Raw genomic sequence first — 17,036 nt, 5'->3', positions numbered from 1 at the left:
TCAAATGACTTTTCTACAGAAACATTGAAGGCCAGGAGGGAGTGACAGGAGATACTCAAAGTGATGGAAAACAAAGAACTACAACCTAGATTGCTTTATCCATCAAGGCTATCATTTAAAGTTGATGGAGAGATAAAGAGCTTCCCAGAAAAGAATAATCTAAAGGAATTAATTACCACCAAGCCAGCATTGCAAGAAACACTAAAAGGACTTCTGCAAATAGAAGAAAGATGAAAACAATCTAACTACAAATTTAAAAATGACAATAACTATGTACTTAACAATAATCACTTTAAATATAACTGGATTAAATGTTCCAATCAAGAGACATAGGGTGGCTGAGTGGATAAGAAAGCCAGACCCTTGTATATGCCGTATACAAGAGACTCACCTAATATCAAAAGACACACACAAGCTGAAAGTGAAGGGTTGGAGTAAGATATTTCATGCAAGTGAAAATGAGAAAAAGGCTGGAGTTGCAATACTTATATCTGACAAAATAGACTTTAAAATGAAGAACATATTAAAAGACAAAGATGGACACTATATAATAATAAAGGGATGGATCCAACAAGAGGACATGACCCTAGTAAACATCCATGCATCCAACATAGGAGCACCTAAATATATAAAACAGATACTGACTGACATAAAGACAGAGATCAACAGTAACACTATCATAGTAGGGGACTTCAACACACCTCTGACAACAAGGGACAGGTCTTCCAGTCAGAAAATCAATATGGAAACAACAGCCTTAAATGACACATTGGACCACTTGGATTTAATTGATATTTTCAGAGCATTTTACCCCAAAGCTGCAGAATACATGTTCTTGTCAAGCGCACATGGAACATTTTCCAAGACAGACCATATGTTACGCCACAAAACAAGTCTTGATAAATTTAAGAAAAATTAAATCATACCAATTGTCTTCTCTGACCACAGTGCTATGAAATTAGAAATGAACTACAGGAAAAAAACTGGAAGACACACCAATTCATGGAGGCTGAATAACATGTTACTAAATAATGAATGGGTCAACCAGGAGATCAAGGAAGAAATCAAAAGATATCTCGAGACAAATGAAAATGAAAATACGACGACCCAAAATCTATGGGATGCTGTGAAAGCAGTCCTAAGAGGGAAGTTCATAGCATTGCAGACCTACTTAAAGAAACAAGAAAAATCACTAATCAACAGTTTATCTTCACACTTAAGGGATCTGGAAAAAGAACAGCAAAATAAGCCCAAAGGGAGTACAAGGAAGGAGATAATAAAGATTAGAGAGGAAATAAATGAAATAGAAACCAGAAAAACAATACAAAAGATCACTGAATCCAACAGTTGGTTCTTAGAGAAGACAAAATCGACAAACCTTTAGCCAGACTCATTAAAAAAAAGAGAGTGAGGATCCAAATTAATAAAATCAGAAATGAAAGAGGAGAAGTGACAACAGACACTGCAGAAATACAAAAAAAATTAAGAAATTACTATGAGCAACTATATGCCAACAAATTTGACAATCTGGAAGAAATGGACAAATTTCTAGAGTCATACAACCTTCAAAGGCTAACTCAGTAAGAAACAGAAAACCTGAATAGACTGATTACCACCAGGGAAATTGAATCAGTAATCAACAATGTCCCAACAAACAAAAGCCCTGAACCAGATGGCTTTACAGGTGAATTTTTAAAAATGTTCAAAAAGAATGATCACCTATTCTCCTCAAGATCTTCCAAAAAACCCAGACAGAGGGAAGGCTCCCAAACACTTTTTATGAAGCCACTATCACCCTGATCCAAAAATCAGACAAAGACACCACAAAAAAGAAAATTACAGGCCAATATCTCTAATGAACATAGATGCAAAAATCCTCAACAACATATTAGCAAACAGAATTCAGTAATACATTAAAAACATCATACACCATGATCAAGTGGGATTCATCCCTGGCATGCAAGGGTGATTCAACATCCACAAATCAATTAATGTGATACACCACATTAACAAAATGAAAAATAAAAATCACATGATCATATCAATAGATGCCGAAAAAGCATTTGATAAAATCCAGCAGCCATTAATGATAAAAACGTTAGGAAAGTGGGAATAGAGGGATCATATCTCAACATAATAAAGGCCATATGTGATAAACCCACAGCTAACATCGTACTCAATGGGGAAAAGCTAAAACCATTCCCCTTAAGATCAGGAACAAGGCAAGGTTGCCCACTTTCTCCACTTCTATTAAACATAGTGCTGGAAGTTCTAGCCACAGCAATCAGACAAGAAAAAGAAATAAAAGGCATCCAAATCGAAGGAGGAAGTAAAATTGTCATTATATGCAGATGACATGATACTATATAGAGAGAACCCTAAAGACTCCACAAAGAAACCATTAGAGCTGACAGATGAATTTAGTAAAGTAACAGGATACAAAATTAATGTTCAGAAATCAGTTGCATTTGTATATACCAATAATAAAACATCAGAAGGAGAAATTTTTTTTAAAAATCCTATTTACAATTGTTTCGAAGACTATAAAATACCTGGGAATAAATTTAACCAAAGAAGTAAAAGATCTTTACTCCGATAATTATAAGACACTGAACAAAGAAACGAAAGAAGATACAGATGGAAACACATACCATGCTCATGGATAGGAAGAATTAATATAGTTAAAATGTCCGTACTGCCTAAGGCAATATACATATTCAATGCAATTCCTATCAAACTACCAATGCCATTTTTCACAGAAATAGAATATATAATCCTAAAATTTATATGGGATCATAAAAGATTCTGGATAACCTCAGCAATCTTGAAAAATAAGAACAAAGTGGGAGGTATAACAATACCTGACATCAAATTATACTACAAGGCTACAGTAATCAAAACAGCATGGTAGTGACGTAAAAACAGACACATAGATCAATGGAACAGAATAGAGAGTCCAGAAATAAATCCATGCCTATATGGCCATTTAATCTACGACAATGGAAGCAAGAATGTATGGTGGGGTAAAGACAGTCTATTCAATAAATGGTGCTGGGAAACCTGGACAGACACATGCAAAAAAATGAAGCTGGACCACCTCCTTACACCATATACAAAAACAAATTCAAAATGGCTTAAACACTTAAATGTAAGATCTGAAATCATAAAATTCCTAGAAGAAAATATAGGAAGAAACTTCACAGACATTACCCAGAGTAAAATTTTTACTGATATATCCCCTCGTGCAAGGGAAGTAAGAGAAAAAATAAACATGTGGAATTACATAAAACTAAAAAGTTTTCTCACAGCAAAGGAAACCATCAATAAAACAAACAGGGATCCTACTGAATGGGAAAAGATATTTGCCAATGATATATCTGATAAGGGGTTAATATCACAAATTTATTTAAAAAATCACTCAATTCAACTCCAAAAAAACAAACAACCCAATTAAAAAATGGCCAGAGGACATGAAGAGACATTTTTCTAAAAAGGACATACAGATGGAAAACAGACATATGAAAAAATGCTCAACGTCACTAACCATCAGAGAAATGTAAATGAAAACCACAATGAGATACCATCTCACCTCAGTCAAAATGGCTATCATCAATAAATCAACAAACAACAAATGCTGGCGCGGATGTGGAGAAAAGGGAATGCTTGTGCACTGTTGGTGGGATTGAAGATTGGTGCAGCCACTATGGAAAACAGTATGAAGGTATCTCAAAAATCTGAAAACGGAACTACCTCATGATCCAGCAATTCCACTCCTAGGTATTTATCCGGAGAAATCCAAAACTCTAATCCAAAAAACTTTATGCACTCCTATGTTTATTGCAGTACTACACACAATATCTAACACATGGAAACAATTGAAATGTCCATCCGTAGATGACTGGATTAAGAAACTGTGGTACATTTATACAATGGAGTATTATGCAGCCATAAAGAAGAAAGAAATCTTACCATTTGCAACAACATGGATGGACCTAGAGAACATTATGTTAAGTGAAATAAGTCAGACAGAGAAAGACAAACATCATATGATCTCACTTATATGTGGAATCTAAAGAAAAGAATAAGTGTATGAACTAATCAGAAACAGTTTTGGAGACATAGAAGAAAAACTGAGGGTTGCTAGATGGCGGGGTGGGGATAAGGGGGAAGGTGAGGGGATTAGAAAACAGTAACCACTAGTTGGCCACAGGGTTTTGAAAATTAATTTCAAATTTGGGGAATGTAATCAATAATGTAAAGATTTTGTAGGATATCTAATGCACACTTGTCCCATTTGGGAGACCGCCTCAGGGAAGATGTAGATGCCTGATCACTGCACTGTACACCTGAAGCTGAAGATGAACAATAATGAATGTCAATTATAATTATCTATCTATCTATCTATATGTATGTATGTGTATGTGTGTATATATATATATATGTGTGTATATATATATATATATATATATATATATATATATATTTACATGAAGTGGAGTACAACATTAGGAATACAGACAGTGGAAATATAATAGGTCTATGCGATGTCAGAGGGATAGTGGATGGGGGCGGGGGGTCGACACAGTGTGAGGGATATAAATGATAAACGTCTAAGTATTACTTTGTCTTGTGCACCTGAAACTAATAAAAAAAAGTAAAAAAAAAAAACGAAAAGATAGCATATTGAATGGGAGAAGATATTCTCCAATGATACATCTGATAAGAGGCTAACATCCAAAATTTATAGAGAACTCATACATCTCAACAACAACAAAAAATCCAATTAAAAAGTAGGCAGAAGACCTAAATAGACATTTCTCCAAAGAGGACATGCACATGGCCAATAGACAGAAAAGATGCTCAATGTCACTAATCATCAGAGAAATGCAAATTAAAAACCACAATGAGCTATTACTTCACACCTGTCAGAATGGCCATCATCAATAAATGAACAAACACTAATTGCTCACAGTGATGTGGAGCAAAGGGAACCATCGTGCACTGCTGATGGGATTACAAATTGGTGCAGCCACTATGGAAAATGGTTTGGAGATTACTCAAAAAAAATTAAAAACAGAACTACCTTATGACCTAGTGATTCCACTTCTGGATATTTATCCAAATAAATCCACAACACTAGTTTGAAAATATATATACATCCCTATGTTCATTGGAGCACTATTTACAACAGCCCAGATATAGAAGCAACCTACATGTCCCTTAATAGACGACTGGACAAAGATGTGGTGCATATATACAATAGAATATTACTCTGCCATCCATAAAAAGGATGAAATCTTACCATTTGTGACAACATGGATGGACTTGAAGGGTATGATGCTAAGTGAAATAAGTCAGACTGAGAAAGACAAACACCATACAATCTCACTTATATGTGGAATCTAAAGAACAAAATAAATGGACAAATAAAACAGAAACAGACTCATACACAGAGAACAAGCAGATGGTTACCAGAAGGCTGGAGGGTTGGGGAGATGGGTGGAAAAGGTGATGGTATTAAGAGGTACAAATTGGTAGTTACAAAATAGTCACAGAAATGGAAAGTACAGCATAGAGAATATAGTCAATAATGTTGCAAGAACTATGTATAGTGCCAGGTGGGTACTAGACTAATTGGGAGGAACACTGTATAAATTATATAAATGTCTAACCACTATGCTGTAGACATGAAACTATAATTGATATGTGATAAACTAAAATAATATTGAATGTGAACTGTAATTGAAAAGAAGTTAAATAAAAGAATTTTAAGGGCTAAAAGTTATTGATACAATTGTCATGGAAGCCAGTGTAACAGATACTAGTATGTATCAAAACATATTTGTGGAGTGTTTTAGAGTTTTTAAAAATACTTTCCTATTCCGAGTTGTTTGATTTAAGGACAAACAGGAGCAAGAGGACCTGGGATTTGAAAATAGAGTTGGGAGAAGTACAGAGGAAAAAATGGTAGAGAATGTAAAGATTACGAACATACAAAATACAACTTTCAACTTTTAAATATATTTTTGTACAGAAAAGTTTTTTTGTTTATTAATTAGAATGACAATTTATAAAAATTGGGGAATGAGACACCTGTACCTTTTGGTGACACTTAGAATAGTGCTTGGCACAGAGAAGACACTCAGTATTTATTGAATAAACAAAAGGTACATGTCTCACTGAATCAAATATATCATACGTCATTAAATATTTTCTTATTCATCATACACTCTGATCATATGTTCTGATACCAAATTTTCTCAAATACAAATGTTTTATTTTTATTTTACAAAGGACAGAAATTGTTCTTCATGTCTGAGAAGAACATGAAAGAACACTGAGAAAAGAATGGAACCATCCAAAATTAAAAATGAAGCTGCCTATATCTAAGTGTGGAGACTGTACTGCTTCTGATTTTTCTCTACTTTGTCTTACCTCTAGTCTATTTGCTACATAGCAAGCACTCTGATCTTTGTAAAAATATAAATCAGATTATTCCATCTCCTATGTTAAATCTGCCAATGGCTTCCCTTTAAAATTAGGATAAATTCCAAAGTTCATTGCCTGGCCTACAACATTGTATATGATCAGGACCCTGCTTACTTCTCAAATCTCACTTCTTGCCACTCTCCTCCTTGTTCATTATGGTCCAAACATAGGTTTTCTCTCTGCCATCTCAAATGCCAAAGTAATTTCCATCTCAGCATTTCTGTACTTGTAGTTTTCCCTGCCTGGAATGCCTACCCTTTCCCAGATCCATGGCTACTTTCTTCTCATCCATTCAAGTCTTGCTCACAGAAGCCATTGCTGGCCACTCTCTGGAAAGTAACTTCCCCATCATCCTCCATCAGGTCACCCTGTTTTGTTTTCTTCATGGGATGATCACTGTTGGCAATCATCCTGTCAGTTCCCTCATTTGGTGTCTTTCTGCCCCATGTGGATTCCAGCAGGAGTAGTCTGTCTGGAGCACCCCAAACCTCCAGAGCCCAGTGTGGGGCCTGACACACTGAGGCACTCTGAGCTATTTGTTGGATGACATAACAGACAATGAACTGTGAGCTGTTTTTCAAGTTGGGTAATGGTCAGAGAGAGGGTAATGGGCTACATGAATATCAAGCTGGACTTCCATGATAACAGCCTAAATCAAAAGCAGCATCTAAATGTGAGAGAAGAAGGAGCGATGAATCTCAGAAGTCCAGGCTAAGTGTGGGTTCATCTCAGGCCAATTTTGAGCACAAATGCCAATCCCTTCTCTTCTTTCCCCACCACTTTGACCCTATAACTGCTTTATTTCAACTCTCTCTACTGCTGTATTACAACGGTCTTGAAGTTCAAAAGCAGGAGACTGAGAGAATTATACAGAAAACTGATAAATTGACCACTCTCTTGCCATGTGTCCCCATGGACACATGCTGCTTAGCAATAATCTAAGTGTTCCATTAAAATGACAAAAGACATTTCCTTCTTTAGCAGAAACACATTCCAAAAGGACATCTCCACAAGAAAGAAGGGAAGGGAAGGGAAGGGAAGGGAAGGGAAGGGAAGGGAAGGGAAGGGAAGGGAAGGGAAGGGAAGGGAAGGGAAAGAAAGGAAAGGAAAGGAAAGGAAAAGAAAGGAAAAGAAAGAAAGAGACATTGAAAAGTATGTGAAACAAGCCCCCCCAAAACAGTTTCAAAGCTTAAATTTTCCAGAATATACCACAGAGTAAGGAAGACATAAGACTTGAAACAGAGGATTTATGAATTATCAAATTTGAGTTATTTCTTTAAAAAGTAAATAAAAATTAAAAAAATTAAAATTTCTAGTTTCTCAAAGAAAGTGAACCAGAGAATTTCAGCCAGCTTACCATTAATACTTTTAAAAGTACCTCTGATCTCCCTTAGAAGGAAAATCTCCCATAATAGAAAATTTCTTTCACCACATATTATTATAACTTTGAGATTAGCCTTGTTTGTCGGTTTGTATTTCTTTTTTATGTTAATTATGTCTTTCAAGTGAAAAATATAACACAAGGTCTGATGTCTTGGCACTTAGATTTTTATAGAGGTATAAAGGCTAATAGATGTACAAGGAATGAGAGTTAGAAGATCACCATTGTACAAAGTTGATGAAATTATTTATTTGGTCAGTAATGAGCAATGTGACAAAGTATCACCCTACACATTACTTGTTAATTTCCAAGGGGAAAGTAGGTGACTGAGATGAAGAGATATGGAGACTTCCACTCTAACCAAGTTAAAATAGCATCACTGAGAGTGTGGCGAGCTGGCATTTGTCTCTGCTGGTGAGATGTAACAGCAAGTGACCAGCAATTCCACAGAGCACTCCCACCACAATGTTCAACTCAATCTAACTGAGCTTAAGACTTAATTTCCAGTTGAAAGAAACCACAAGAGATGGAGGAGTAAATTGAAAAACATCATAAAAAGATAGTCAGACAAATTCAGAATATGTGACAGTTTAAATAACAATTGACCCAGTTTCTTAAAAATCTCAAAGAAAAAAAAAAGGGATGATTGCTCCAAAATACAAGGGACTATTAAATCTTGAAAAATAAAATTTTGGGTGGAACTGAGGAAATTTGAATATGAAAATTATTAATAGATAATCTTAGTAGAAGAAACTTGCCCAACAGAGCTAAAACACAGAAGATTCAGAATGGAACCCAAGTAATCTGTGTCCTAAATCTGAGCTCTTTTCCACAGGCTCAGGTAGCTATGTTGTGGGGACAGATCCAAAAGTGCAGATTCCAGGCACTCGACCTCACGTGGAAAGGTGCTGGCTCAGGTAGTAAATGGCCATCAGCTGTGGCTAGTTGGCCATCAGCTGTAACCAGTGAGCCATTGGTCACTAATATAACTGCTGTGGCTATGCTAGCAGAAAATGGGGGCTAGCAAGAAGATGGTGGCTGAGCTAGCAAGAGCGGATTGCAGTTAGCACATGAGGTTGGTTGGCAGAGAAGCGAACGGCAGGTTGAGGATAGTGTGCCTCCTGCTTCCTGTGTCTCCAACCCAGCCGCCAGTGAGACCATAGTGGTATGACTTGCTATCTATGGCTCCGCGGGTGTTTCTTTTTGGCCTAGCCATATCCTGCGTTCCTATGTGGGGAGCGGGAGCTAAGACCCCGCATGCCACCCTGCATGACAGTGCCCAAATTTCTCTTCGCATGCTCCTCAGAGTACAAAGAAAATACATTCAGCCAATGTTCTTAGTTGGTCAGAACATCTCTGCAGTAGACTGCTTCTGATCAAAGTCCTACACTGACCCATCTGTGAGCAGTATGTTTATCTTAACACACAGCCTTTGGGACATTGCCTTTAGGCTTGGCAGCACTGAGCTAAAATCTACAGAAATTAAGGGACTAATATTAGTTAACCCAATCATTCCACAAGTATTTATCAAGAGCCTACTCTGTACCAAGTACAGGTCTAAAGCCTAAGAATAGAACAGTGAAAGAACCAGACAAAATCCATGCTCTCTAGAAGTCTGTATCCTACTGAAGAGGTGGGCAAGCTTTTCTGTAAGGTATTCTTGTAAATACCTTAGTTTTGAAGGGCCAGATGGTCTCTGTTATGCAGGGTCTCTGGTCTCACTCCCCGCACCAGAACGCAGGATATGGTGAAGCCAAAAGGAAACACCAATGGAGTCACGGATAGGGGAGTCATACCACTATATTCTCAAGGGCGGGTGGGTTGGAGACACAGGAAGCAGCAGCCGCAATCCGCTGACCGCTTCTCTGCCAACCAACCAACAACCAATACCGTAGACTAGCCACGGAAGTTATATTAGTGGCTAATGGCTAACCGGTAACAGCTGATGGCCACCCAGCCACAGCTGATGGCCATCTGATTACAGCTGATGGCCATCTAATAACTGAGCCAGCACCTTTCCACATGAGGCCAAGAGCCTGGAAGCTACTCTCTGGGACTCTGTTCCCACAGTATCTGTTGCAATTGCTCAAGTCTGCAGTTGTATTGGGGAAGCAGCCATACATAACATATTCATAAATGAGTGTAGCTGTGTTTAATAAAACTTTATTTACCAAAAGAGATGGCCGTTCGAATTTGACCTGTGGGTCATAGTTCACTGAGCCCTCTCTTAATGGGGTTATCAGACACTTATTCCACACCTTGTAAGAAAATTAATTACCAGGGTATTTTCCTTGGATGATCCATCAGCAAATTTGTTTTACTGCCACTTCAATTAGGCCAAGGTTAAATGTTTACTCAACTATTCTCTCATCAAGTTAAAGAGATCCAGTGGCTCAATTCTGAAAGTTACCCTTTGAAACCTATTTCCGCCTATAGATTCAATCCCACTGATTAAATTGTTCCTGAACTACCTTAAATTTGTAGTTGTATGACTGAAATCCAAACAACAGGTGTGATAGTTTGTGACTTCTGAGAGCAAATGAAAAAAATAGATTTAACATGCAGAAAACTTAGGGGAAATTCCTGTGAGGGAAAACTGGGAAGCCAGAGTTGGCTAAGAGTGCCTTCTGACTGGGAGGCAGATCTAACCGCAGTGAAGAAAAGAGGGAAGGAAGGGAGACTGACTGGAAATATTAGCCTTCAGGGCAGTTGTGAGAAAGTTTGGTACAGCTGCTGGAGAGTCCTTAGCCAAAGTCATGTGTCAGTGGAATCCTGTAGTTCCCAGAGGCAGGGCTGACTATTGCTGCCACAAAGTGTCACTGGCTGCAAGTAGCGACTGGAAATTGTGGTCTCTGTATCAACACCATGATGGGTTTCAGAGCACAGCATCTGGGGCCATTTTAATTACACTTCCCATAGTAGGAGATTGAAAAGGTACATTTTTATGACAGTAAGGAAAGTCTCCATAGCTAATTACTTTGATGGAAAGCTAAGAAAAAGATGGTTTGGAAAAGTTTGCCACATTAACACAATTGAACTCAATGAGGATACAAACTACTTTGCTTGCTGTTGCATTTTACATAGTACCTATTAAAACATCTTGCACCACGGAGTATTCAAAATATATCTTAGTAAATTTGATTAAATTCCATTTCTAGCATTATGGCTCCCATATAAATCATTGGAAATTGGAGGAAACAGGTTCAGTGTCTAAGGAACTTCCCCATGATTACACAACCAGCAAGGACAACACTGGGTCCTGGGATTACATGAGACGATGTGTAGTCACGTGGTAAAATGGCAATAATTGGTGGTGCCATCAGCAGCAGCAGAATCTTCTATCATTCGTAGAAAACATTCAGCTGCTACTGTTAGGTTCACTTTACTGTTGCTCTATCTGATTTCCATATTACCCTCTGCTTAAACCCATTTAGTGTCCATAACCTTAAAGGGAGAAAGGAATCACGAGAGGCAGCAGCATAGCTAGAGAGCTGTTAAAGCTTGTAGACTCTGATGCCAGACTGCCTGGGCTCACATCTTTGCTCTAACATTTACTAGTTTTTTCGTCTGGAGCAAGTTGCTTCACCTCTCTGGGTTACGGTTTCCATGTCTTTAAACAAGAGATGATAATAGTATCCACCTCATAGAATTAAATATGTATCTTCAATAGCTAATATATGTAAAATTGCTTAGAACGCTGCTGAATGCAGATTATTAGAGGTGAATTTTAATGTAGTTTGTCTATAAGTGTGCTTCTAATCACAACTGTCCTGAGGAAAAAGTCAGAAATCGAGTCTCACTACAGGAAGGGACATGAATCATGTTTGAAACTAAACCCTTCATATTGCACACTTGGAAAGAGGAACTGGAAGGCAAGGAGATATCGGTACTAACTGATAAATGAGTAAGAAATACACTGTAAGCTAGACTAAGGAGGAAGAATCAAGTATGGTGTTGATTCCTGCTTCTCAACACCATGGGCGGTAGGGTTATTTAAATGTGCTCATTATCTGTCTCTATTCTGATCATTATGCTTATTGAGCACTCAAGTATTTTTAACTGGCATTGCAGTAAAACCATGGCTCTAACAACTTTTGTCAAGTTCCAGCCTAGAAGTTCAGCAGAGGACTGGAAAACAATAAGTTACTTGTCTTTATAATAAAATCATGTGAAAGCTAGGGCACTCAAATATATTGCAAAACCATTGGCATTAGTTCCTAAAATAACTGAGGACCTGAAGTCAGTTTAGGAAAAACAGCGCTTACCAAGCGTGAAACAAAGTAAGATGAATATGGGAGCAAAAATCTGGGAGCACTTGGATAGCACAAACGGACTGACTGGTTTATAAATGCGTATTATAAAATAATTGTGAGATTAAGGAGTAACTCAGGATTTGTTCTGTATACTTGGTCTGCATCAGGACTTGAGTGTATGTAAATAATTAGGCCAAAGAAGAACACGTCCTGTTGCAAAGGTTCAAGTTAACCCCACGTGGGGATACATTCACATGAAAAACGTTTGAAGCCTTCCTCTCCTTGCAAGTTCTGATGGATTTGTGATTTGTGAGCTGTTTTTGAGGTGCTAGCTATCTTAAAATTCTTGTTGGTGCAACTAATAAACTGTCATTGGCCTTTACTGATGACTTAGTTTTAGCTGCTCCATATAGAGAATAGAATTTTTTTCCTGTGAATATTCTGTACAATTTTCCACAAAGTACTTATGTCTTAGCCTTAAGGATGGGAACAAGTTATCTCTTAAAATCTGACGCAGGATGTATCTTAACAGTGGTTATTATGCTGACAATGGGAATTTTCCCCCCTACAACTCCAACTCCCGGGTGGAAAGAGAACAAAAGCAATTCAAGAAGTTTTCTGGGATGAAAATATAAAAACAGAACTCAGCCATGTATGTCATTAAACTTACTATAACAGAAATGCATAAAAATTTCAAATGTTCTATTAAGTAGGGTAATATTAATTATGTATTTCCGTTTTTTAATATGTAGAATTCTTTGTGGGAGATAGTGAGCATTCTGTTCTAAAAAAAATAATAGAGAAAAATACACTCACAATATTTATGCCACAAAAAGCCAATGTTCATAGATCACCAAGCTTGCTTATTGGGATGATAAATGATCACGTAAAGCCTCATAATTTTAGTTATAATATGGTTTCCCTTCCCCATCCTCCATGGTTATCTAATGACAGTGAGCTATCATCAAAATATAAAAAAATATTTTCCAAAGCCTATGTGATTCATTGCTGCAATGTAATCCACATTTACATTCTCATTCAATTAATTAGTTATTAGTATTACTAATCAAAGGGGACAGAAAAGGAAAGAAATGAGTATGCCTCAATTTGAGCCCCAGATTTGATTCACTAGCTATATCAATCAGAAAATCGCTCAAACTTTCTGACGTCCTGGGACTCTAAATGGTTTTCCTAAAAATCATTTATGCATGAGAAAGTGGTTTGTGTAACATAAAATGCTCTATCCACATAAATTATTATTGTTATTTCTCTTTAAATATCAACATGATCTGTAATGGCATTAATACAAATGAAATAAATAAAAATAAGGGTGCATCTTGTTTTAAAATTTATATTTTAGAGAAAGCCATTAGACTGAGATGGCTCTAATGCCTTGGTAGCCTCCATAAGGAAACCAAAACCTAAGCCAGAATTAATGTACTTAAATCCAAAAAAATGAAACGTAAGGAAAACCAATCATAAGCAGCCAACAAGGCTTTCCCAAATAAGGCAAATATTTAAGCTATAGCCAATCAAATAATTGCTTTGCTTTCTTCCTGCATCTTTTCTATTAAATCCTTTCCCTTATCTCCTGCAATAGAGTTCAACCATTTTCAGTTAGGCACTACCTGATTCTAACTGATGTTTATGCAAATGAACTCTTGAAAATTTTAATGTGCCTCAGTTTATCTTTTGATAGTATTATTTCAGCTTTGATTCCACAAACCACCTGATTCCACAAACCAGAATGGTAACTGAAATAATTATTTTCATAGTTCAAAGCATACTAAGAGATCATCTTCTAGTCATTGAAAATGATATTTTCACTAAACAGTGATGGTAGGTTTGTGACAGTGATAACTAAAGGGCATTTTGCTGATTTGCATATAAATATGATTGTATATAAATATTGTCCATAGGGATATATATATATATATGTGTATATATATATATATATATATATATATATATATATATGCACGTGTGTGTATGCAGAAAGAGTAGTAATTGACTCCTCATTATAAAATCATGGGAACAAAAAACTAAGCATTCCTGATTAGTTCCTTTGGGGTTTCCCTTCCTATCCACTGAATGTACAACACCTCTGCAGGTGCCATTATGGCTAAAGTATACTACCAGAAACAAAACAGGACAGGTCAAAAATGTACATCAAAGGCACCAAATTGGCCCAAATGGTTATTTTGTTTGACACATATCATATCATAGTTGGTAGCTGCAGTGTTTATTTGAATTGAAACAGTGATTAAGTCCTTTGCCAGTCCTGTTTTAATAAATACATACAAAGCTAAATATACCAACCCTCATTTAATTAAAAAACAAAACCAACAAAAAAAACAAACCATGCACAGTAGGTCAGGCAGTCGTTGTTATTACCAATAAACAGAAATGTATATATTTCCCCAATCCCAGTGCTGAAATATGCTCTGTGTTTATGGAGTAAGCTAAAGGAAAAATACGAAAATGTCCCCAGTTAAGAATTTCTCGACTCTGGCCTGGGGGCCTACCTGAGTCTCCACATCTGTCAGCTTTCTGGTCTGCTCTGCGGTCTGAGAGAGGAGGCTGGTTCCTATCTCGAGCATGGTGGCCGTGTGGTTCTGAACTGCATTCTGCTGTATCTGGGCCATCTCCGACTTCATATTTTCCACAATGTAATTTTCAATCTGCAAGAGATAAAGGACAAAGCATACTACATTATAAGCAAAGCCTCTCAGTTGGAGCATGTAATACATATTTACAATGACAAAACGAGACCCAGCTGGCCAATCAGCCATCTGGCAGGGATCCTCTTTGCCTCTCGGGACTTAGGAAAATGGGCGCCGAGCACACAGGAATCCAGTTGCTAACAAATTGCTAATACACTGATACATGTATGCACTCATCACAGTCATAATGAAAGTTTGTACTTGGATAGTGCTTTCTTGCTTTTGACATCATCTTATTTAATCCTCACGGCAAAGATGTGTGAGTCAGGCAGAGATGGCCTCACTGTTCTTTTTATTTTATAGCTGAGGAAACAGAATCAGGGAAGGTCAATGATGAGCCCAAGGTCACCCAACAAGAATGCAGCAGAGTAAGTGTGATAATTTAAATCTAAATCTCGGTTCTCTGGTCTTTCCATTACACCATAGCAACCCCTCATCTCAGAAAAATTCAGCCTCCTGCTTCCATTTCTATAATGAAAACTAAAGACCATACTGAGTTAGGGGAATGAGACAGGGAGGAGGGGGGTAGGGCAAATGCCTAAAACACAGGCTTTTAAGGGAATATTAAAGGATAGGCAACAACGTAGGAAAAGAGCTGCAGAGCTTCAGAGCTAGCTAAAACTGTTCTCATTGCTCTTTCGCACGCTCAAAAAAAGACACTGAAAGAATTGCCCATAAAGCGGCATTTGCCCTTCTTGCCTTGGGTAGCATTTAGTCTTATTTAAAGTGCCATCTTAGAGAATACTATGGTTATAAAATAAATGGTATGCCACAGGGGCCAAGAAGAATTACTAAGTGACTTACTCTGAGGGAGTGTGTTAGGCATCTGAAAAAATAAAGCCAAGCACATGCACTGCCTGAAAAATGCCAGAGAAGCCTACATTTCCCTGTCAGTGCCTGAATCTTCCCCCACTACTGCATGGTGACTACATTTTATTATCCAATTACACATATGGGGAAACTGCATCCCAGAGAAGTCAGGTCCAAGGCCACACACCACAGAAACAGCCAGACTTGGACTTGAGTGTTGAAGTCCTTAACTTTCATACCAACCCTCTTAACCACTTGTTAGCTCTGCCAAGTCGTGCTTCACAAGCTGAGTTTCAAATCATTAACAGCTATGTGATTCCTACTATTTTAGTGAACCATAATACACCCATTATTTTATAATCCATAGTAACATTATTGTCCTGTAACAAATATAGTCTAAAACTAAATTCCCCTTGGTGAAATTTTGGCAGTTGACCTTCTAACGCCATTTCTTGCTTATTTCTATATATCAGACAGGAATCTGGCCCAAGGTAAAGAAAATGAACCAAACTCATACTGTTATTAATAAATTCTTCTTTTGTTCTTGGTCACGATAAGGTAACTCTGCTTCATCCTTTATTCCCAAGTTAGAAGTAGGGGAAATAGTTCAACCTATAAAAATTTGTTATAAAACCAATACAATGTAGATTAGAATAAATATCTGGAAGTTATCTTAAAATGTAAGGTCTCCAAACCAAATGTTGGCTGTATTGATTGATTGATTGTTTGATTGATTGATTGAACGAACACATTTAAACAACAGAAGGGTAAAGGAGGGTGGGTCAGAGTATCAAACACCTGTTATTTTGGATTCTGCATCGTATGTTCCCCCTTTTCCTAATAACATCCCTTAACTTTCTTTGGGGAGATTATCTTTTCCCCTTCGGAACAAATGGCTCAAGTGAAGTTGTCTGACCCTAGATTCAGCAGTGTGTACAGGTTCGAGCCTGAAAACCAGGATGTTCTGCTCTTATTTAGAGAGAGCGAATAGTTCAAGAAGAGAAAGATATTGTAAGCAAGGCCACTAAGTCTCAGTTCTGGATTTTGTCGAACTATTTCACAAAAGAACTTCATTTTCTGTGGTTAGTAGGCTGGTAGCTTATATGCCTGACAGTGCATCACAATACCAGAGCCAGCCCAAGAATGAGGCCAACTCATAAAGATAGGGAGATGATAGATAGCTCGATAGATAGATAGATGATAGATAGATAGATAGATAGATAGATAGATAGATAGATAGATAGATGATTGATAGATAGATAGATAGATAGATAGATAGATAGATAGATAGATAGATAAAGTGATATAAATAGAAGGATATCTTTAGAGCATCTTGATCCAGTCATGTTTTTAGGCAAATCCACCTTTGGGCATTCAGTT

At 37.2% G+C, this 17,036-nt stretch overlaps 1 protein-coding gene across 2 annotated transcripts in view; it reads right to left on the bottom strand.

Moving 5' to 3' along the window:
- Nucleotides 1-17,036, bottom strand: part of ANGPT1 (angiopoietin 1) — a 270,278-nt gene that overhangs the window by 103,430 nt on the left and 149,812 nt on the right. For both annotated transcript variants that reach the window (XM_081070066.1, XM_081070067.1), the window contains exon 2: nucleotides 14,649-14,804. In XM_081070066.1, coding sequence (XP_080926192.1) covers nucleotides 14,649-14,804 — 156 coding nt within the window. The remainder of the gene's footprint in view (nucleotides 1-14,648; nucleotides 14,805-17,036) is intronic.

Source organism: Rhinolophus hipposideros (assembly GCF_964194185.1).
Source record: "Rhinolophus hipposideros genome assembly, chromosome: 13".
Lineage (NCBI taxonomy): Eukaryota > Metazoa > Chordata > Mammalia > Chiroptera > Rhinolophidae > Rhinolophus > Rhinolophus hipposideros.
The sequence above is the reverse complement of the archived record's forward strand: the minus strand, read 5'-3'. Positions and strand labels throughout refer to the sequence as shown.